General features: G+C 34.3%; 1 protein-coding gene across 7 annotated transcripts; it reads left to right on the top strand.

Annotated features, from left to right (window-relative positions):
• Positions 1 to 1116: 1116 nt before the first annotated feature.
• On the top strand, positions 1117 to 21307 carry LOC130047095 (uncharacterized). 7 transcript variants are annotated; one of them, XM_056141339.1, is made up of 12 exons: positions 1117 to 1264; positions 2588 to 2779; positions 5979 to 6085; positions 6265 to 6388; positions 8280 to 8396; positions 11077 to 11256; positions 12052 to 12153; positions 13294 to 13371; positions 14748 to 14807; positions 15308 to 15481; positions 18054 to 18144; positions 20129 to 21307. In XM_056141339.1, the coding sequence occupies exons 1-12, from the start codon at positions 1207 to 1209 to the stop codon at positions 20550 to 20552; spliced, it is 1707 nt and encodes a 568-aa protein (XP_055997314.1). In that variant the 5' UTR covers positions 1117 to 1206; the 3' UTR covers positions 20553 to 21307. The 7 variants fall into 7 exon arrangements, with proteins under 7 accessions (XP_055997314.1, XP_055997313.1, XP_055997315.1 ...); XM_056141338.1 differs by having other exon boundaries at positions 12046 to 12153; XM_056141341.1 differs by lacking the exon at positions 1117 to 1264 and adding an exon at positions 1294 to 1798 and having other exon boundaries at positions 12046 to 12153.
• The last annotated feature ends 1966 nt before the right edge of the window (positions 21308 to 23273 follow it).

The following is a 23273-nucleotide window of genomic DNA, read 5'->3' as shown; positions in this document are numbered from 1 at the left end:
GAGCCATATATCCTTATCAGGTAAACGGAATTATCCGTAGTCAAATTCAGTATGCCAAGTTTTGTGCTGGGCAAAAAGGAGACTGTAATGTCTTTTATTTCGAGTTGACCTGGATCTATCAAATTGATATATGAATGAAAAATGATTATTGTAACTAGATAAAACACCGTCGATATATCTAGATGTTGAGATGATGGCCAAAGCAAAAGATTTTTTTCATCTTATGTAGAAGTTTTCAAATAAATTCTGCCTCATAAGAATACAAATACAGATTAGCTAATCAAGGAGCACAATTCCCGTCTCCGCTAATCCGATGGAAGATCTGATCACCGATATATATTGCCAATGAAGAATCCAGCATATTTTATATCAAGATCAGAGTACCTGTGCGTAGAATCAGAGTGGTGTTTAACCAAGTTATATTTGAGGACTAACAATAAGATATGAATGTTTACGTGTGTCATTTGTATTGAAGAAACAGCTGTCTCTGATGTCAAACCGTCAATTTCTTGTACTAATAGTAAACTGTAATTCAAAGGTATCCTGTGCTTGGAGAAGAACATGCCAGTCAGAAAGAAATACTAACATTCATGATGAGACTTCACGAGAAGTACATGTACATATCTCAATACTGCAAACCCTTATAAAACATATATGTCTATTAAGATATCATGAAATGACAAGTAGACTAACAGATGATGCGTTTTTTTCCACGAACAGTTCAGGCAGGATTTCCCTGTTTAAAAATATGTGAAATATTGATTAGAATATTCATTTAAGAAATGACGAACACTTGGTTATCAGTGTAAGTAAGACATGCAGGAATCTTCTACAAATATCCACAATAGCACTTGTTACTGCATATAATAAAAATAAAACGACATTTTACTGATATAGACTTAGAATCATGTTAGTTATTCTACCTTTGTGTATGATGAAAACAAAACCTATATACGATTAAAATCACCATTCTCTACCATCACAAAAAATCCTTAAAAAATCCTTTAAACAAAAAAACCTCCAACGGAACTAATCAATTAAGAAATCATTAAACCTAACATCTTAAATGTAAACCTGCTATCCTACATTGCCCGGATGTTCAGTCAGGAAGTAAAATTTCCTTGTTCTCCACTATAACTGGGATGACACATATACACACGTCTAGCAGAATGTTTTTCTCTTCATTGCATAATACAACCCAAACTGATGATTACAATGGATAAGTACAAATATTTTCGAGTTTGGATTCTATTTTCTTCTGTTGGTGAGTTAGGGAAAATTTGATATCTGCTGTCGGATACGTGCTTGTAATTCACTTTGTTATTCTACCAATGAAACAAATGTATAACCTTTGTTGTAACTAAAAATCATGAATACTATGTTATATGGTAAGCCTACGGTCGTCGTTCGTTAACGGTATGATACTTATCCTAATGTGTAAAAACTTGTGAAGTACATCCGTTTTCGTCTACAATTGTGGGAATCCTTTTGTTGTGCAGGTGACATATATTTTTGTTAGATTTCACAGACTACAATTTTGGTATAGTTGGTTGCATATTGTTTAACGTCCCTCTCGAGATTTTTTACTCATATGGATCCGTCACCATCATCGGTGAAGGATGCAGACTTTAGGCCTATGCTCATGGCAAACAGGAGGAATCTTTTAAGCCAAACCTGCTTTGACACTGAGTCTCATTATAACGGTTTCACCTGAAGGACCACCCTATTTAGTTTCATCTTACCACATGCAAGGGGTAATGAGGACCTATCTAACCCGGATCTCCCGGGCTCTGTTTTGGTACGACTATATTTTTTGTATTAAGAGAAAATTTGGAGGACTTTCTTTTCTGGACGAAAATATAATATTCTCTTCTAATGATCTAAATAAACACTAATCCTAACAAAGTTAAATATAAATAAAGTTTTAAAAATGCGTCATGAAACATTCCTGTCATCATTTGTATTTGATGAGCATATATGAAATACTCTTATATATGGTTATGCCAAATTTAAAAGAAAATGCTCGAGAAGATCTAAATTTCTATAAACCATGGAAGTACAAAAATATCATTTTTACGAGAAAAGGTACAATTACGATGAAACGAATAACAAATGCACTATCAATAATGACGTTATAGCTCGTATTTGATGAGTGTATATGAAATACTCATACACATGTATAGAGATACACTGTATACCAAACATGAAAGCAAAACGCTTCAGGAAGACCTATATGTCCTTTAAACAACATGAATTTGTGTTTGAAATTTATTTGAATATTTAGTGATTCGACGAAATATAAAAGATTTAAGTGTTCAGGGGAAGGAACCAATAGTCATCATAAAATGATACGCTATGTGGAGTGTCACATCTTGACACCCACGTCTGTTAAACAGCATGAAATCAAATCGGAAGAAATTAAGAGAAATGATGTCTACGGACAAATATTTGTCATTGAAAATTCTTTAATATGAGCTACATATGAAAATATTTACATAATTGATTTCTTATATGAATTGCAATCGTAATACGCATACACATAATTTGTTGGACATGTGGGTTTATTTTCAATCAAATTTTGGAACAGTGATACATGTCCATGCATCAACTGTGAAAGTGGAAAAAGTATACCTCAATTGGACAGACTCGAACGAGGCATGTGTCTTACTGGATTTCCTTAGTGTGAAACCCAATTTTAAGACGCTTGTGGCGGACATGAAACAAAATGAAAAGTACTGGATTAAAGATAATGTGGTGGAAAGAAGCGTCGTGACCAAAGGCAAGTGAAGCTCACATAAACAAATACTATTATGTATATTTGAAGTAAATCTCGCATAACAAAATAGAGTTCATGTACACTGTATATTTCAAGTGAACTTCGCATAGCGAATACAGTTCATGTGTATTTGGAGTAAGTGTCACATAAGAGATATGGATTCATTTACTAATAATGTAAATGAATTTGATTTCAAGTTCATTGAGGTTCGGTAACTAAAAGAAGTTAGCATCACATGTACATGCATCGTTTTCGTTTTATAGTCACATCGTGGTTCATAATGTAATTGAACTTGAATTTAAGCTAGGATATAAAACTTGCATAGGAATTTGCTGTTGTCGTTCTGGAATATTTCCATATAATCCATTGTAAAACAAACAAAATAAATAGATATAAAATGAAACTCTGGTTCCAATATTGAACACAGGGTCATGGTGGACATAATCACGCCTCCACTCTACCGATAATTAGATCTTTTGCGCACTAAGCGCAAGCATATTTAATTACCTTATTATACATGCGTGTCAGAAGTCATGGAGAAAACGACGTAAGTATGGACGCAGTCTTCTGACAAATAAAACGATCTATTGCTTTCTTTTTCAAACTTTTAATGATTGTTCTCTTATAGTTTGATACCGAGGACCAAAGGTTTACTTTAACATATTTTCTGATGAAAAAATCCTTTTTAGAATTTCTTTGAGAAACTATTTATTTGCACTTTCATACCCACGTTTGAAGATCCCACTTCATAATAACAATTCTTTTCACTCAATTCCGAATCGGACAAAAATGTATAATTTTCGTGATACCCCTCTACCGACTACTGAACCCATTGCAGAGTGGTGTTTTTATGGGTGGGGGTATTTATCGACAATGGAAAGCAATGGTAAGTTTACCTAGATAATAGATTATAATTTATGAATCATCGAAATGTGTAGATTACGGCAGTAAATATCCAAGTACTTCGTAGCATCCCTTTTCAAAAAGGAGGGGTTAAAATTTTTACAAAATATAAATATTGACAACTACTACGATCTACACAGGTAATATTTTAAAATGTAAATTTTAAAAATTGGGCGAGGTTATACTCACGACGGTTGTGCTTATAACTGAAATTATTCGCGCGACAAAATTGGGAAGCCACTTTTGCATGGTTAGTGAATGTCAGGAATAATTCAGGGCTTTTTTCAATTGCTGAAAATGCAGCCTGATATTCCCTCTCCTTACACTCATTTGATATGGTGATAGCACCCCATCCCCCCTTCACCGTACACTCGTGAGAAGGAGGTGGCTTAAATTAGACTGCTGGGAATGGATTGACTAACAGTTGGATTTTTAGGGGGACACGCACCACCTAAATTGACTGATTTATGATTATTATCCTTATTTGCAATAAAGAGTCCAGCTTTAATATATGTACATATATTATACTACAAGTAAACTTTGAACTGATCAATTGTCAAATTGAAAGTTAGATATAAATCGTTTGATTTTTTTAAAAATTGTCAGAAGTATATATGATTTTAAATCATACAAATTAAATATATCTCTAACTCATGGGCAAGAGGAAGAAATTTATTATTGGGAAAAGAATATTGTGCGAATAGATGCTTTTATATTAACATGACCGTCGTGCGAATAGTGAAAATTATAAGTGCAATCCAAAAGAACAACAACCAAACATACATGTACAAACACACCCCGTAAAACGTACTTTAATCCAAACCTCAAAACCCTAATTTGGGAATTGGTGGAGAGTGACTTAATTCGTCAGTTCAAACTATCAATTAATACTAGATCTGGATCCAGTTGCACGAAGGTTCGATAACTTTAACGGACAGTCAACTTGCCATTAACTTTAACTTGAACATTTATATAGCGTTAACTTAAAGAAAACTGTCAGTTAAACTTGACTAACTTTTGTGCAATTGGAATCTATTAATTAAGTACCACATACCACAGGAGAGAGAGAGAGAGAGAGAGAGAGAGAGAGAGAGAGAGAGAGAGAGAGAGAGAGAACGTCACCGATGTTGTGGTTTTTAAAAAGGAAAATAACACATTGTCAATGACATCAGTGGACTGTTATCACCTTTCCGTTTCATTCATTACTTTATTTGTTTAATTTTAGAGAGCTATAAATAACAGGGGACTGTAATTCGCTAGAAAACACCGCAAGTGAAAGGAGCGAGCAGACATAAACATATAAATCTCACCAGCTCAAATTAAATAAATATGAATGAAACATTCAAACCTGCGACCCTTAGTGGTAACTTTAATGTGTATTTGTAAGACTGATATAATTTTATGTCTCACAGTGAAAGAAGTTGTTGAGCAGCCGTCGTCGTTCGCTGTTTTATATTGACAAAGGACCCGGAAGTTTATTGCACTATGATCTTTTGACCCAGCATGACGTTTGCGTGTGCAAAACATCTATATTGCATTGATTTTACAATTTATATCCTTGTGGTTCCTATTGAAATTCAAAGCATTCTGTGATATATTTCTTTTATAATACTCGCATATTGATGTGACGAACCACACTCTTACCAAGATATATGAGAAGAAAATTTCAAGAAAGCTATCTTTTACATTACTATTCAAAACTTGAAACCCATTTGCGGCCATCTGCATCCGGAATAATTAAATTTGAATCTACACATTTTTTTATTAGAATATAACTTTGACAAAATATTCCTTTCTTCTTGAGAACTTTTCGTAAGGTTATATTTACCTGCTTAAATTGATGTTCCTACACAAAACGTTGAACCACTATCGTGATCCCAACCTTGCCTCGGCGGCAATACTTTGAGCAGATTAAAGCATCGGTATGTAATAAAGCTTTCACAAAAATTTAGACTTCTTCTTGTTTGAAACACAACACATCATTTTTACACATGTTGGCTGGATTGACAAAAACAAATAAAATTCTACGATTCAGATAACTTTTTATTACGCAAATGAAAAACAAAACAGACATTATACCCCAACCCCAATAAAACACGATTACAAAACATCCGCCTAATATCGTGAAAAGGCAAAGAATGACCAGACATTTAAATCCCAAAGAGAATATACAATCATGAGAAGGAGAAACACGGAGCCCCGGACATATCCGATGTGGGATCCTTGTTTATTTATAATCACAATATATAGCAATACCATGTGCCACAAAGTTTTACAGCTATGCAGTTATGTATTCTAGGTTGCCAGACGAAAGTAAACGTTTTGAATTCGACTACAATAGAAGACAATATTCTTTCAAAATGCTTTCAATTCTGCTCCGAATCTAGCGACACAGTTGGGATACAGGTACCATTACTCACGGGTGCTTTATTAAGATAATTTTCAACACAAATGGAAAAATAAATGTTAACTAACTTATAGAAGAATAATTTGTTGTTCATGAATTTGACTTGCAATTTCAAACTATTTGTATTGTATAACATGTAAATCCTGCCTTACAAATATGATTAATATTTCTCATTCAGGAAAACAACTGTTCCTGTCTTTCAAATCTGAATAACAGCTTCGATAATGTCTGTGATGATCAATGTGTATGGACGAACGAACAATGTAAAGAAATAGCTGCATTTTCTGTTTATGAAAGAAAAGGTATGGGATTTTTTTTCCTTCATTTTTACCAACTGTTAGACAGTTCTTTACACTTTGAATTTGACTATGTGACTACAAATTGCTCCGTTTACCTGTTAAAAATATATGGCTCACGGGGGTTGCGACCGGTCGATAGGGAATGCTGACTCCTCTTAGGCATCTGAACCCATCTCCGGTGTGTCTAGGGGTCCGTGTTTGCCCTACTCTTAATTTTGTATTCTTTATTATACGACTTATGATATTGATTATATTCACCTCCTTTTACGTTTTATCCACTTTGACAAAGTGTCGAATTCTTCCTTCATAGTCTGGCATACACTGTAGTCATTGACAAATTTCATAATAGAGACGACGTTTTGTCGCCAATCGAGAGATCGGGGCTCTCTGAATGTCGGACCGTTTAGAATAAGTAACCCAGGTCGTCATTTTCAACTCTATTTACATCATCAGTAATGACATGTGCAGCTGAACTTAATTAAAAGAAGAAATGAACCTGGCAGAATTTTGTATAAGATGGTCTTTATCTAGGCACTCCAAAGTTTCTATCAAAATTCTTGGATGCATTAATACAGGTATATTTGTAGGAAGTACAGGGTGTAAACTTTAAATTCAAATATACAGGAATGAAAGACTGAACATTTTATGACCAAGCATGTTTCTCATGTCGTCGGCATCTAATTCTTTCTTAGTAAATTTATGTACTGATACCGATGGTCAATTAAGAGAAAACTTTTCTCTATTCCTTTCGAAGCTTTCATCCCGTGGGGATCCGGATTAGAATAGGTCCCCATTACCCCTTGCTTGTCGTAAGAAGCGACTAAATGGGAAGGTCCTTCGGATGAGACAGCAAAATCCGAGGTCCCGTGGTTCGGTATATTGAAGATACCCCCTGCTCAAAGGCCGTGAGCTCCGAACATAAGCCGAAATTTTGCAGCCCTTCACTGGCAATGGTGACGTCTCCATATGTAGTTATGAGATTATACGACCTATCATAAATTATTTCACCTGTTTTAACCCAAATAATTTGATTTTAAATCGATGTTTACAAATAACCGCGTCACTCTGCCATTTCAAGTGACAGTCACGTGACCAGTTCAAACTTTCAGATCATCGGTGGTCTTACCTGTGTAAAGCTGTGTATTTTGTTATAACAGTACCGTACCATAAGTTTAATAGAAATAAAAGTATCAAATACCTCTTAGTAATTTGTTGTTTTACGCTCTTTCAGCCTTAAAACTAGACAGTTGCGTATGAGTTAATAGATCATGTTGGGATTCCCCTGACGCGCGTGGGTCTATTTATAGACGTCTTTTATGGGATGATTTATATATGTAGCCACTATATTTACTTTCTAAATAATATTCGCACTATTTTCGTTTACATGCAGATGTTTTCAAGCATGCAATTAAGGGAAAGTTAATAACTTTATGAAGTAATTAATCTGCTTTAAAGTAATTATGTACAAAAATAATACATGAACATCGGGTCATACAGCTTTAAACCGACCGCGATTTGTTGCTAAATGGAAAAATCGGGATTTTTTTTCCGACCGCGATATTATCCTGCTATACAGTATGTGTATCTGACCTGAAGTATCACATACCATACATATGATGTTTATTAACTCCATCCATAAACAGTCTAAAAAAACATTTACCAGATATCAAGAAGAAAACTTTCTTACTGATGAATAATGTAAGCTCATTACCAGAAACATTCTGGCATCAAACTGTCTAATAAACAAATTCAGAAGATATATCATAGAGGATGTGAATTCACATGAATGTTTTAGTACCGATCCCGACTACATAAGTATTTGGACCATGTTGTATAATGTATGCTGATGACTGTTTTCTTTTAATGCTTATGTAATGGAAATTCTTATTTGTAGATTATAAAAGCATCCTGAGTGGTTATCGTTTCGACCGTTGTATTACCCTATTTTACACCCAACAACTGTTTTGGACTAAAACTGATTGCTCAAAGAAATGTCACTATATATGTCAAAGTAAGTTTACAACGTAAGATGAAACATTTCAAAATTAGTCAATCAACATAGTCATTGAACGACTTCTGTAAGGACAAAAACGTCGTCATACTGTGTGTTCCCTTCATTGTAGCGCCATAATGAAGTGTTTTCCTGCACATTACAGCATTAAATGAAGTATATAGAAAATTAAAACAAAAATGTACGAAAGCCCAGAAGGCTCAATTCAAAATACGAGATTCGAAATTCAAAATACGAGATTGGAATTTCGAAATTCAAAATCCAAATTAACCAATCAAAATGTAGGTCACAATAGATTAAAGGATAGAGAGTACATGCATATAAACTATGACAGAAAGCTTATTCTTCTAATATGTTTACCAAACAACAAAACATTTCTTTTAAAACTATAAATGTTATGTTGTATGCTTAGCATGCAGACAGGCCCGTAGCTTTGGGTGTTTGGGTCAAGTACTCATCTATTACATGTAATATATATAAACAATAGAGGAAATTCGAACCATGAATAAATATTTCTCTCCGATCTATGTTCTTTTTACATTTTTTAGGGTCCAGGAAGCTTAACTACATGTGTCATTACGACAGAAAAATAATCTATCCACGTTTTGATAATTATCTTATCCCACTGATTCCCATTATGGGCAATATTTTGACATTATAAATCATGTCATTATATGCAAACAGGCCTGTAGAAAGTCAGGTTCATAGAAAGCGTGGAGGGGGGTGGGGGTGGAACAAGGTCGAATACACCTCAAATAGTACACTTTAATTGAAATGGAATCGAAGGTTATATGAATAAAATTAACTGATGACATCCCGTAGCAATATATTCTGATTTTAGATTAAGCTATAGGTTTACCCGCATACACTATACCATTTTTTTCTGCTGAGAATGAATGATCATATTCTTATAATTTATTTTACATGAAGATAACTGTACATGTTTGAGTTAACAATGACACAGGCGCATGGCTTCAGCCCCCCCACCCCCACCACCACCACCACCATGATTCACCCGAATAGCCTACTTGAGTTGATTTAATTATTTATGTTCAAAATTTCTCTGATGCATGTCACAATGTCTTACCTACCCCAAAAGGCCAAAATAACTCAAAATAAGCCTTTTTATTGAATACCCTTAATACCCAGTGAGGGTATAAAGTTATAAAAAGGGTTTATTTTGATTTATTTTAGACTTTTTGGGTATGCAAGACATTGTTGATATTCATTAAAGAGATGTTCAACAAACATACATGTAGCAATTTCGATTTATATTTATAATCGTTTCACGCTTTTTTTAAGCTTTAGAGATTGGCCTTCTATTGGTATAACAAACTGTATTCCATTATACCGGTGTAAGGCCAATCTCTAAAGCTTACAAAAAGCGTGAAACGATTATATATAAATCGAAATAGGGATGGGATCGACAAGGAATCCACACATTTCGGAAAATTTATCGTCGCAGAAAAAAAACCCAGAAGGGGTGTTGGTGTTGGTAGTAGGGTCCATACTTCAGATGCCTGTACAAATATCTTCCTCACCCGTTCATTTTTTATATGCGCCTGGGTGTAAATAATGGAGGAAATTCGAACCATGAATAATTATTTATCTCCCATCTATGTTGTCTCTTTTTATAATTTTTTATGTTTCAGGAAGCTTAACTACGTGCGTCATTAGTCGTTTTAAAAAACAGCTTGTCCCATTCATTCATATTTGTACACGTACATATATGTTCTATGTTCAAGTATGTATAATATGAATCAGTCCATAAGATAATTTTTAAAACGTGGATAGATTAGTATTCTGCCGTTATCACGCACGTAGTTAAGCTTCCGGGACCTAAAAAATGTAAAAAGATACAACATAGATCAGAGATAGATATATATTTATGGTTCGAATTTCCTCCATTGTTTATATATAGATAACTGGAAAAAAATCAAACTAGAATCAATTGTTGGAGGGGTATCATCGGTTAATAGGCTTCATATACGATTTCACTTTAAGGTATATCATGATGTGTATCCGTCATTATTTTGCCTGGTTATCACATACAGTGCAGAATTAATATGTGGGAGCTGGAACAAGTCTTCTGTCCCCCTCCCTTCCCGCTTTCTACGGGCCTGTCTGCATGCTAAGCATACATCAAAACATTTATAGTTTTAGAAGAAATGTTTCGTTGTTTGGTAAACATATTAGAAGAATAAGCTTTCTGTCATATTTTAAATTTACATGTATATACATGTACCCTCTAACCTTTAATCTACTGTGACCTACATTTTGATTGGTCAATTTGGATTTTGAATTTCGAAATTCGAATCTCGTATTTTGAATTTCGAATCTCGTATTTTGAATTTCGAATCTCGAATGAGCCTTCTGGGCTTTCGTATAAATAATCATTTGTTCAACTATACAAGATATACCACAAATCTATATTAATAGATCAAAGCATGTAGACAATCAATTAATCTTACTGAATTTCATTATTGACAAATGTTGGCGATTGAAAGTATTTTTGGAAGATCAAGCTTCCAAGAAATCCTGTTTAAAACAATAGAATAAGCAATGCTTTTAAGAGATAGATTTCTAGAGACCCTTCAGTCACACTCTATATTGAAATATTAGATATGCTTTTCTCTTCTTTGAATACTTTTCATATATGTTAAATCAATTTTGTGTGTAGAAAATGGAGATTTACTTGTAAACTCCCAAGAAGAGGTTACTTGGCTGGAGGCTGTTTCCATATGTGCTAGGAATCAATCAGTGTTGGCGAACATTCTACCAGAAACTAACGTTAAATTGCCCCGAAATGCTAGATATCGTCTATCGTATTGGGTTGGAATACGGCAACACTATGAAACAGGTGAAGTAAAGCGTTTTTGTATATTGATTCAAAGCAACATCACTCCAAATTGCTACAATAAAGACAGAGTTTTGTTGCAGATTACCGAAGTTTATCCAATGAAAATTAGCTATGTCAGTGTTATAGGGTAAATATTCGACTGGTCGAATTCATTCCAAGAAAAAATTCAAATAACTAAACTAATTTTGAAGACTTTGCAGCAGACATACATGTTGCACAAATTAAGTTAGGGAATACATTTAACATACATGTTCTATAGCACACGCCTTACTTCGACTTTAAGATCGATTCCATGTATTTTATCGTCAACTTCATGTGTCACGATGAGAATACAGCACGTTTTATGAACTGAAAATTCTGTGGATTTGTCCTTTAATATCGCAAATAAACCCTATCCACCCCCACAAATGAAAAAAAATCTAATCCCATATTTAACAAATAATGTTCTTTCAATTTTGAAAAGGAAACTTGAATCTGAAAGGAATGATTTGTTGTTCTATATTTGCCATGTTTTAAATGAAATGATTCAACTTTCTGTCAAATCAACAATTGGAAAAGGGAGGATCGACCTAATAATAACTAGTATACTTTAATGAGTATTTGAAACGCTATTGAAAATTACTGCCAGATGTAGTGATAAAATTATATGTATTTCCTTTTGATTGTGTCCGAACAAACTTGATTGAGATATTTAGTTATAAACATACGAAATAAAATAAAATATATAAACAGAGGTTACTACATATCATTATCGCATGTTTGATTTTAACATTACTTTACTATGGATAGTTTCAGATGATAAATCTGTATGCCATTACATTGAGCGTTATAACTCAAACGATATTATATATGGAGCAGAGACGTGTACGAAGGAGTTACACTACATTTGTTTGAATGGTAGGTACGTGCCTTTATTACCCTATACAATACAAAAAAGGTTACACCTAGATGATCAGTGTCATTGGTTCAAACTTCGTTTTAAATAATTAGTTAGAATAACTCATTTCCATTGCTCTAGTACAAAATTATTTTCAATATTTACGATTAAGAAAATCATGTTTGTGATAATCATTAATGACAAAATCAATAAAATTCCTATACAACTTTTAGAAAATAAAATCGTTATAAGTGAACGTTATACTAGCAATAGCAGGAGGTGCTAGATTCCAGCCCCGATTTCACCTTTATCAGGAGGTGCTAGATTCCAGCCCCGATTTCACCTTTATCAGGAGGTGCTAGATTCCAGCCCCGATTTCACCTTTATCAGGAGGTGCTAGATTCCAGCCCCGATTTCACCTTTATCAGGAGGTGCTAGATTCCAGCCCCGATTTCACCTTTATCAGGAGGTGCTAGATTCCAGCCCCGATTTCACCTTTATCAGGAGGTGCTAGATTCCAGCCCCGATTTCACCTTTATCAGGAGGTGCTAGATTCCAGCCCCGATTTCACCTTTATCGTCCAATTTAGGTGGTTCAAGCCTAAGCATGGTAGTGACAGGTACTTCGCCAAATGCTCAGTATTTAGAATTAAAAGTTGCAAGTCTTTCGGATGAAATCAGCATTTCGCAAATTCTATGGTAGTTACATCTGTACATTGATCTACTTTGCTAATACAACCTGTCATTGGGTCAAATGTTGTCTTACGTGTTTCATACCAATAGTTCTTTATACACTGATTTTGAATATGGATTACTCCGTTCATCTGTTCAAGATAGAGGGCTCACTGCGGGTGTTACCGGTCGACAGGGGATGCACCTGATCCCACCTCTGCTATGTCCAGGGGTCCGTGTTTGCCCTACTCTTTATTCCTTATAGGAGTTATGAGATTGATCACTGTTCTTTATCATCCGAGGTTCCGAATCACGTGCATCGGCACGATAATGAAATTTCACTGTCACTGCCCTAAACACTATATATAGCTCTATATTTATGATGCTTACGTACAGCTGCTGAGTCTCCGTATTAGTGAAAAAATCCTGATATTAGATTTCATATACGCTATTAGTTGTTTACATGTTCTCTAGTAAATGATATTTCAGAAAACACTACCTCCACGAGTATGGTTAAACCAAGTGCTTCTACACAGCAACACCCAGTGTCGGGCACAAACAGTCAAGGTAAATCCCGCCAATGGACAAAGTTGGCATCTATCATTTAGAAAGTTCTTAATGTAAGATTTTCACTTTAAACTAAATTTTCATTCAGATGATTTGATTATTGTTCACGATAATGAACAATTAATGTTGGATGCATAAAATATATAATGATTGCATCATATTAGATTGTTGGGTTCTTGGTTGGAAGCTATTTCCACTTGTTCCGGTTCTAAAATCTGAAATACAAGACGCTATCAGTGAATAATACGATCTTAGTGAAAGCGTTAACATTAATCTTATATCTGTCTGAATGCCGTTCATTTTTCAACAATGTGCTCGATATTGTTCCTTGACTCATGTGACCTAGTTGTAAGCCTCTGGAAGAGTTTAGAATATCTAGAAATGATAGGAAAGCCTCCGTTTTCTTTTGTTCTGACCCTCCTGTTATTCAGGGTTCAATTCGATTCTATGGAGGATTTATATATTTCTTGCCTCAGAATATGTTTCACTTATTGCCTCTAGTGAAGTTAAATCTATTCACATTTTGGTGCTGCCCAGACTTTGTTGTTAGAGAACGTGTTGCATTTCTCTGATCAGATCTGCTGGTGGGTCAAAGGTTTTTTTTACAGGATGTGGAGCTAGACGTCATTGGTGTTACCCTACTTAGAATGTACTAGGAAATATTATCAAGCGTTACGGCTCATAGCTGGTGTGAGTAGTCAACAGGGGATCCTTACTTGTGACCTTGACATTGAAGTGTTTCTTTCTTTCAACTGGGGGCAGAGTGTTCTTCTATGTGTTGACTTAATTTTAGTTTACAACCCTCCATTTAATGTTGTAATGTGGAAAGAGTACCACTGCATTTCTAATATTTTGGTTATGTCAATTATTATCTATATTGATTTGATACAAATAGCGACCAAATTATGAACATTATTATTCCAGGCATAGAGAAAGGAAAACTTACAAAAATTGTATAGGGTACCATTACTTTTATGGCATATATAGATTTGTACTTCTTTACAACAGTCTGTACAAAATTCAGCAGTGAATAATATTCATTTCAAATGCGCCTGCTACGATGATTTCCTCTGTCATCTCTCAATTTTTATCAATAGCTTTTCATCCTGACAATTTATTTATACATTTACAATATTTCTTTCAATTGAAAATAATGTCATTGTTGATATCGGCCGATCACGTGAGCCCCAGTCTTTTATATCGCTTCTCTACTTTGGCCAACAGCATTTTTGTATAAACAAAATTACTTGCATAGCTATAATGAAAACAATACTTGCATTGCTATAATGAAAACAGCGGTGTTTGGGACTTGTTTGTCAACTTTATGGCATATAAGCATGCAATCAATCGTATCATTTTGATCGTTGTCTTTTCAGAAACACCCATTCAAACACAAAGGATGAGAGAAACTCTAAATTCAGAAACAGTTTATACTGGTAAAACAAATCAAATCTGAAATAGAGTACCGATTTTCGCCTATACCAATCAATTGGAGTATCACCATCATCTATTATGCTTTATTGGAGTATCACCATCATCTATTATGCTTTATTGGGGTATCAATAATCATCAACAGAACATTATCGGAAAATCAAATATTCATCATTAATTATCGTTATTTTAATATTATTGAACATTCATATCGCGCTTTATTTAATCAACACATTTACCCTAAACCTCTTGTCATGTAAAACAAAGTAAAACAAAGAACAATTAATACATAAAAAAGCAAAAGGACATAAAATGATATGAAACTGAGGTTAATTTATTAACTAGGAGTAGGCCAAGCTATATAATGTGGGTTGGGGAGGGGATTGTTTGTTTGATTGGGTTTTTCTTGTAAAATTAAATGTTTACATAAATACCGAATTACAGATTAAGGATAGATACACGTTTAAAAAGATATGTCTTAAGTTTATTTTTTTTAAAAACCCAGCCAATGAACCTTCAAAACGAAGATCCAACGAGAGACAGGTCCACAGAGTTTATGAGGACACATCGAACCGCCTTTCACTTTACAACTTAGTACGAGCGCGTGGCTTTAGAGGAGATAAAGTATTCGCAGACCGCATCAGTATAAGTTGGAAATCATCAATACAAGTTTATCGAAGTATCAATACTCATCAGAATAATTTTGGAGTATTCTCTAAATCATATTGGAGTATTAATAATCATCATTAAAATTTATTAGGGGCGATATCAAAAGATCGATATCAGATAAAAAATCAAATCCAAATAGTTAAGGGAAAGGGGGGGGGGGGGGTAAAACTCCTTTAAGTTTCATAACACGATAATATTGCATTTTAATGACTATTCAATAGTTTTAATGAACAGTGTACACTTTCATTTGTGAAAAACAGTAGAAAAGGTATACAGAGTGTTGTTTTATACTCGTATGTTTTTATTTGATAATTGATTAGTTCATCATATTTAATTTTATGGGGAGGGAGTCTTGGTGAAAACTATATAAATTCAGCTATTTGTCAGACATTGAACATTTGATCTCGCCCCTTCGAGTATTAATAATCACCATTAAACTTTATTGGAGTATTAATAAGCATCATTAAAACATTATTAGTGTATTAATAATCATCATTAAAACTTCATTAGTGTATTAATAATCATCATTAAAACTTCATTAGTGTATTAATAATCAACCATAAAACTTCATCGGAGTATCAATAAAATATTGGAGTATTAATGATGATCACTAAACTTTATTTGAACATAAAAAATTACCGGAGCATATCAATTATCAGCAATAAACATTATCGGAGCTTATCGATTATCAGGAATAAACATTATCGGAGCATATCAATTATCAGCAGTAAAATTACCGGAGCATGTCAAAGGTAAACAATCGCCTTTTCTGTTATTGCAAACTATATTCATTACGTACCGGGTACATACACAAGAAATGAATGGCTGAACTCGCCCAGTCAGGGTGTGTGTTTATAAAATAACGATGCTTGCTACTTTATCCGCTGAAGCAATGTCCATTTCTTAATCTAATTTGGAAAAATTATTCAAAACTATCATCATATCAGTCGAGTCACTTAAAATTTGAATCAGGGATGATAAAATTGATAAACATACATGTTAACATACGGAGCAACAAATGATTGAATGTCACTTCCCTAGTGCTCGTTGGAATACTGTCCGAGATTTAGAATGATGGGTAATTGATTATGTTAATGTCCGAGGGAAGGAGTAAGATTAGATGAGAAAGATGGAGAAGAACAGGACTAGAGAGAAGACACAGTCGATCCCAAATATATAATTTTGATTAACGCATACAGATTGATGAAAACTTAATTTCAAGAAATTGACTTTCTCAGGACAGTAGATATTGTATTGAAATGTATGGCGATAATTGGTATTCAGCCATCATATTTTAATTCTAAAATACCGTAACGTACTCTGCTTACATAATATGGAATGTGTTAATGTACGATGTTACAATATTGTTTGTAAAATGAAATCAATTGTAATGTACAACTAACAGTTAATAATTCATGATTTCATGCTGCAGCTGAAATCTGCTTTTTGTCGTATCTTTGTGTGTTGCATGCTGTAAATTTCAACTATCATTACACGATTGTGGCTGGCATGCGTTCACCTGATGCATTTTGAAGGTATTTATAAACATACAAAAGTCCATGCTTCACTTTCAGACATTGTATATAATCAGAATGATATAAATGCTTTTGAGGATGCATACATATTTTCAGGATTTTACAAGTACAAAAGTTAGTTTCAATAAGAAAGCAATATTTGGTTCTATTTTTATTGTATTTTGAGATAGTTTTCACCCACATGCACTTATCTTGTTCAACACAATACACCGGGGTGGGGGGGACTCTTAAGTAATATTGTTGATCCTTTAATTGTATGAAGTAGTAAGAGAAATTTCCATAAGAAGATATAATGCTGCTTTGTAGACTAAAGAATTGTTGTGCTTCCCTCCTTGCTGTTACATTTTTTCCACTTTTATGTTACGAGACACCAGTACAGGTTGTCAAAAGCACTATCTAAACATATTCCTACAGAACATCACCATCTAGATACATTCCTACAAAATCACTATCTGGATACATTCCTACAAAATCACTATCTAGATACATTCCTACAAAATCACTATCTAGATATATTCCTACAAAATCACTATCTAGATACATTCCTACAAACTCACTATCTAGATACATTCCTACAAACTCACTATCTAGATACATTCCTACAAAATCACTATCTAGATACATTCCTACAAAATCACTATCTAGATACATTCCTACAAAATCACTATCTAGATTTATTTCTACAAAATCACTAGATTTATCGTACAAAATTTGATACTAGATATATCCTACAAAATTCACTATCTCCATATAACATACATACAATTATTATCTAGATATATGTATATACCTACAGAAAAAAACTAGCTAGATAACTTTCTACAGAAAGGGCATTGAAAACATCTGATTTTCATTTCATTGTGAATTGAAAAGTAGTCACAGATTCAATTAATAACAGAGGCTTTATGGAAGATGATGCCATCATTTACTGAGATTAATTATGTATATGTTTTATTGTACGTTATAATGAATAACCGGCGATATTTCTCTATTATGTACTACTGTGCTTGTTAAGGGATAACCGGCGATATTTCTCTATCATGGCAGGTTTTAACTCCACGTCTATTTTGGGTGCAGTGGTTGGTGTCCTGGTAATCATAGCAATACTGCTTCTAGCTATTGTATGTCTGTTTAAACGGTAAGCAACCTTCTACAGAAATATTGACACAATTCAGATGACTCGCACGAATGGTGAAGATAACGAACAACGATCAATCTCATCAGTCCTATAATGTAAAACTTATACGGTACCAATTTTGATGCACCAGATGCGCATTTCGACAAATAATGTATCTTCAGTGATGCTCAATCGAAATGTTTGAAATCCGAAATAACTATGAAGTTTTAGATCTAAATATAGCCAAAAACAGCGTGCCAAACAAGTGGAGCCAAATTCGTCCAAGGATAAGAGCTATGCATGAGGGAGATAATCCCTTAATTTTGAAATGAATTTCTAAATTTTATAACAGCAATTAAATATACATCCGTATTTTCAAGCTAGTAACGAACAGTGATCAATCTCATAACTCCTGTAAAGGTGAAGATAACGAACAGTGATCAATCTCATAACTCCTATAAAGGTTAAGATAACGAACAGTGATCAATCTCGTAACTCTTATATTAGCCCAACTATCTATATTGTATTACATATAGGAGTTATGAGATTGATCACTGTTCGTTATCTGCCCCTTTCATAAGCAATACAAAATAGATAGTTGGGTAACACGGGCCCCTGGACACACCAGAGGTGGAATCAAGTGCCTCGGAGGAGTAAGCATCCCCTGTTGGCATGTATAGAAGGACTAATATTGTAACATATACATACAGAATCGAGACTGATAAGTAAAATACACTTGTAGTACCAGTATTTATATGTTAAATACATATATCATACCCGGACCGATATCTAAATAACATCATACCCGGACCGATATCTAAATAACATCATACCCGGACCGATATCTAAATAACATGTATAGTACCAAGTCTGATGCGTAAAATACATCTGTGATATCAGATATCAAAACTAACAAGCACATTTCTTCAATTGTATGCCTCCTCTTCGCAAAGGCAAATGTAAAATAATTACAATGCCTATGCAAAGTTGGTGTTATTTGTGAATAGAAGAAAGAGTTATATATTCCAGAATTGGTAGAGAAGAATGCAAAGATTAACAGGAATGATATTAAATGTATCTTTAAGTCAGCAGAGTCATTCGAGTGACTTTTGCAATCGGGTCTTGTCCATTACGGGACAGAAGATTCGGTCTTATTTAAAATTGTTATGTACTATACGTCTCTTGGGTAACTTGAATGGGATATAAAGATTACATATTGGGTACAATCTTAGCGTAGTTTCATCAGTGCAATTCATTTCTCTCAGAGTAGATATTTGTCTTGAAAACAGTACCATTCATGTCTTAATTGAGTATGCAAAGAAAAGAATGATAATTGTGATAGAATGACGACATCACATATGTATTTCAACATACATGCACATATAGATGCAAATTGATATAAATTGTTGGACCAACAATACAGAGTGGGGACCTTAACCCAACCAATATGGGGATGAACGATAAGCTTTTGTTTATATTTTTCAATAGACAAACTTTCAGAGGAATTTTTACAATGTTTGTTGTCCGTCTATCATTTGTCATGGTAATCATTGTAAAAATATACTATGCCTCTAAGAAAAATTGATATTTTTGCCAAATTGACAGATATGATACCCTTGGTGTTGTATATCTGTTGGCCAGTATATATTAATACATTGATACATTAAAAACTCATTGATAATCATGATAATAATCATTGTGACTGATCCTTAAAATATCTTTAAAAAATTAAAATTCAAAGAAAATGTCTTTTCATTTTTACTAGGGAGAATCTCTAAACTCGTATCCCACAAATATAACATTTCACAAAGTACATGTACTTGTCTGAGCATGAATTATTGATTGGAATTGTTGTAGAAGATATGGACTAACATTTATTAGAGTGTACTTATTACATTCCTCAATCGCATAGTCTGTTTAAAGACCGGAGAATCATATCGAGTTCATTATTTTTTATCAATTGATTGTGCGATGAACAACCTTTATCTTTTCACAACGTTTGTAGATTTCGCAGAAGAAATTCAGGATCGAAATATCAGTCACCATCTGTAGTATTCTCGAATGCTCCAAGGCGTGACAGTAAACAATCACAGGAAAAATCAGTGAAGTCGACCCCTGTAAAACCCACCCGAAGGTCAAAGAAATCCAACTCAAACTCGATAGTGCAGGGAATAGCTTACGAAAACATTGTACTGTCATTTGAGGATCCGTCGACAATTTCTCGTGTAATAAGTTCCTCATCCACAGTCAAACAAGAAACGAAAGACGAAGATACTTATGACGTCATGGGTGCATCTAACACAAACGAAAACACGACCAACGTCAGTCAGAATGTCTACGGATTTACTTCATCATCCGACGATTATGACGTCATGGATAGGGGGATTACACGCACCGAAGAACAAAATCCTTACTACGATCACATGTAACACATTACAGAAAAGGTTGTGTTGAATATCGCCTAAAACGTGCAGGCACGCATTATATGCATTATCTTAACTTATGGTTTTTCATCGCCTAGTTTATAGAAAATTTCAAAGACCAATGTGTAGTTGTTTTTAAGAGTGGAGGCCAATGTACCTATCCATATATCATTTTGATGATAGCCACTTGTTTTTTTAACGCTAGTCATCAGTAGTAAGTTTAAGACTTATCAACCATAAAATTACATTATTCCTACATTTTACATTTCAAATGACGTATCCCATAAGCAGCAAGAGTATTTCTACTATCAGAGTATATAGGGTGTGTTATGTCTTGAATTAAGCAATTTTACTCTCAACAGTATAGATATACACATCATAAGTTGAAGACGTTATTTTCATTATATGATCAAATTGAAATCAACTCCTTTTTTCGTTAGAAATAAGTAAATTTTTTACTTATTTTAGTAGATCAAAATATTTCTAAGTCATTTTTATCATTGCTATAAAATTAATTGTATATTGCTCACAAACAATATTCATCTAATTGTGTTTATATTTTTAATTTGGCGAGGTACAAGGAATTTCATGCATTTGGCGTGAGTCCTAGTAAACGCACGTATATTGTATGGAAGCCAATCATGTTTTGTTGAATCATATCTAAATCATTTGCCGGACTTCTATCTTTAAAAAACTGTTTAAAATATTCAGTGTTCTTTTTGAATATTTATGAATCATTAAAGCAATTTCTCATGATGATAGTAATGGTAAATTTAATCAAATGATAGATACTGAAATCAAATTGAGGGTGAGACAGTTCTGGTGATGGGTGAGAAAGAGGTATATCATCCAGTTTATGTTGGTGTCTCAGTTTTCCACCGTCCATACGGACTGGGACATTACTAAGTATATGTAATGTAAAACTTATACGGTACCAATATATATGTAAATCATACACAGATATGGGACTCACGACGAGTGTGACCGGTCGACAGGGGATACTTACTCCTCCTAGACACATGATTCAACCTCTCGGGTGTCCAGGGGTCCATGTTTCCCTTACACTTAATTTTGTATTCTTTGTGGAAATTACCGGTATGAGATTGATCACTGATCGTTATTTTCACCTTTTCATCACATAAGTTGATCTAATCTTTGTTCAATTATGACGTTATAAGAATTACAAAAGTTTGCGATTTCTTGACTTCATTCCCTTCTCAACATTAGGACATACATGTATATGTCGTTCCTGTAGATCACGTGTACAAGTAATCTGAAATTGAATACAAGATATGCTGGAGTTCCTCATTGACAATATCTTCGTGGTCTTTGGTGATCAAGATTTCCAACAGTTTGTTGGAATTCTCATGGGCACGAATTGTGTTCCTTTGTTAGATGGCCTATTTTTATATTCATGTGATGCAGAATGTCTTCAGAAACTTCTACGTGAGAAGAAAAAATCGCTTGCTGTGGCCTTCAATGCGACAATTAGATATATCAACGACGTTTTATTTATTAACAATAGTAACTTCCATTCATATCTTTATTCGATATATCCCTGTTTCATACTTAGATATTTTACTGAAAGTAGATATTAACAGCAAACTAACAACTCAACTTTATGACAAACAGGATGATTTCAGCTTTTCCATTGTCAACGTTACATATTTATATAGCAATATTCCATTATCACCTTCATATGGTGTTTATCTCTCTCCACTGATTCGATACGCAAGAGCTTGTTCTGGGTATGGTCAGCTTCTAAATCGAGGCAAGCTACTGACAAACACGTTGATGGTACAAGAGTTTCAACAGTCTCGTTTAAAGTCAGCATTTCACAAATTTTATGATCGTTATAATGATCTAATTTGTCAATACAACTTATCATTGCATCAAATGCTGTCTGACGTCTTTAATACTGATTGTTAGACCTTTCGTGGCCTGATCAAGATATATGGCTCACCGCGGGTGTAACCGGTCGACAGGGGATGCTTACTCCTCCTTGGCACCTGATCCCACCTCTGGTGTTTCCAGGGGCCCGTGTTTGCTCAACTATCTATTTTGTATAGCTTATAGGAGTTATGAGATTGATCACTGTTCGTTATCTTCACCTTTCATATGCCGTTCCTGTACATTACATGTCTATGTCGTTCCTGTAGATTACAGATGTGGTCAAATAAAACACTTAAAAAACAACCAAACCGAAATTAGATAACTTTCATAGTGTTTTTGGAATTGGTTTGTCTGTTGTAGTCGGCCTCTCACCTCTGTCGGCGCGGGTTTGAATCCCGCTCGCGCCAGTGAGAAAGGTTCCCAGTTTACTTTCGGAAGGTCGGTGGTCTCTTCCCAGGTACATTGTATCTGGGTTCTCTCTTCCACCAATAAAAACTGGGCGTCACCAGATAACTGAAACATTGTTGAGTGTGGCGGAAAACATCAATCAATCAATCAATCAATCTGTTATAGTTTAACGCCCCACGCGAGATATTACATGTCTTCATTACCGTTGAAGACGGCAAAATATACGCTTAAAGCATCGGTGCTTTCGGCTTTTGAGGAGGGAGGGGTCCCATATCGTGCTATACCAGCTGTGACACGGGGCCTCGGATTTTCCGATATAATCCGAAGGACCGTCCCATTTAGTCGCCCCATACAACAAACAAGGGGTACTGAATACCTATTCTAACCCGGATCATCACTAAACAATTCAAAATCCTATTGATTTGT

This window comes from Ostrea edulis, chromosome 6 (assembly GCF_947568905.1).
Source record: "Ostrea edulis chromosome 6, xbOstEdul1.1, whole genome shotgun sequence".
NCBI lineage: Eukaryota > Metazoa > Mollusca > Bivalvia > Ostreida > Ostreidae > Ostrea > Ostrea edulis.
Note: the sequence above shows the minus strand (reverse complement) of the source record. Positions and strands in the feature narration are given on the sequence as shown.

Bases quoted from the DNA above. Each gene is read 5' to 3' on its own strand.
- LOC130047095 (XM_056141338.1), top strand. From the start codon at position 1,207: ATGATTACAATGGATAAGTACAAATATTTTCGAGTTTGGATTCTATTT. The intron at 1,265-2,587 runs GTGAGTTAGGGA...ATTTTGGAACAG, and splicing joins GATTCTATTTTCTTCTGTTG to TGATACATGTCCATGCATCA. The intron at 15,482-18,053 runs GTATCAATACTC...CTATCATGGCAG, and splicing joins ATCAATACAAGTTTATCGAA to GTTTTAACTCCACGTCTATT.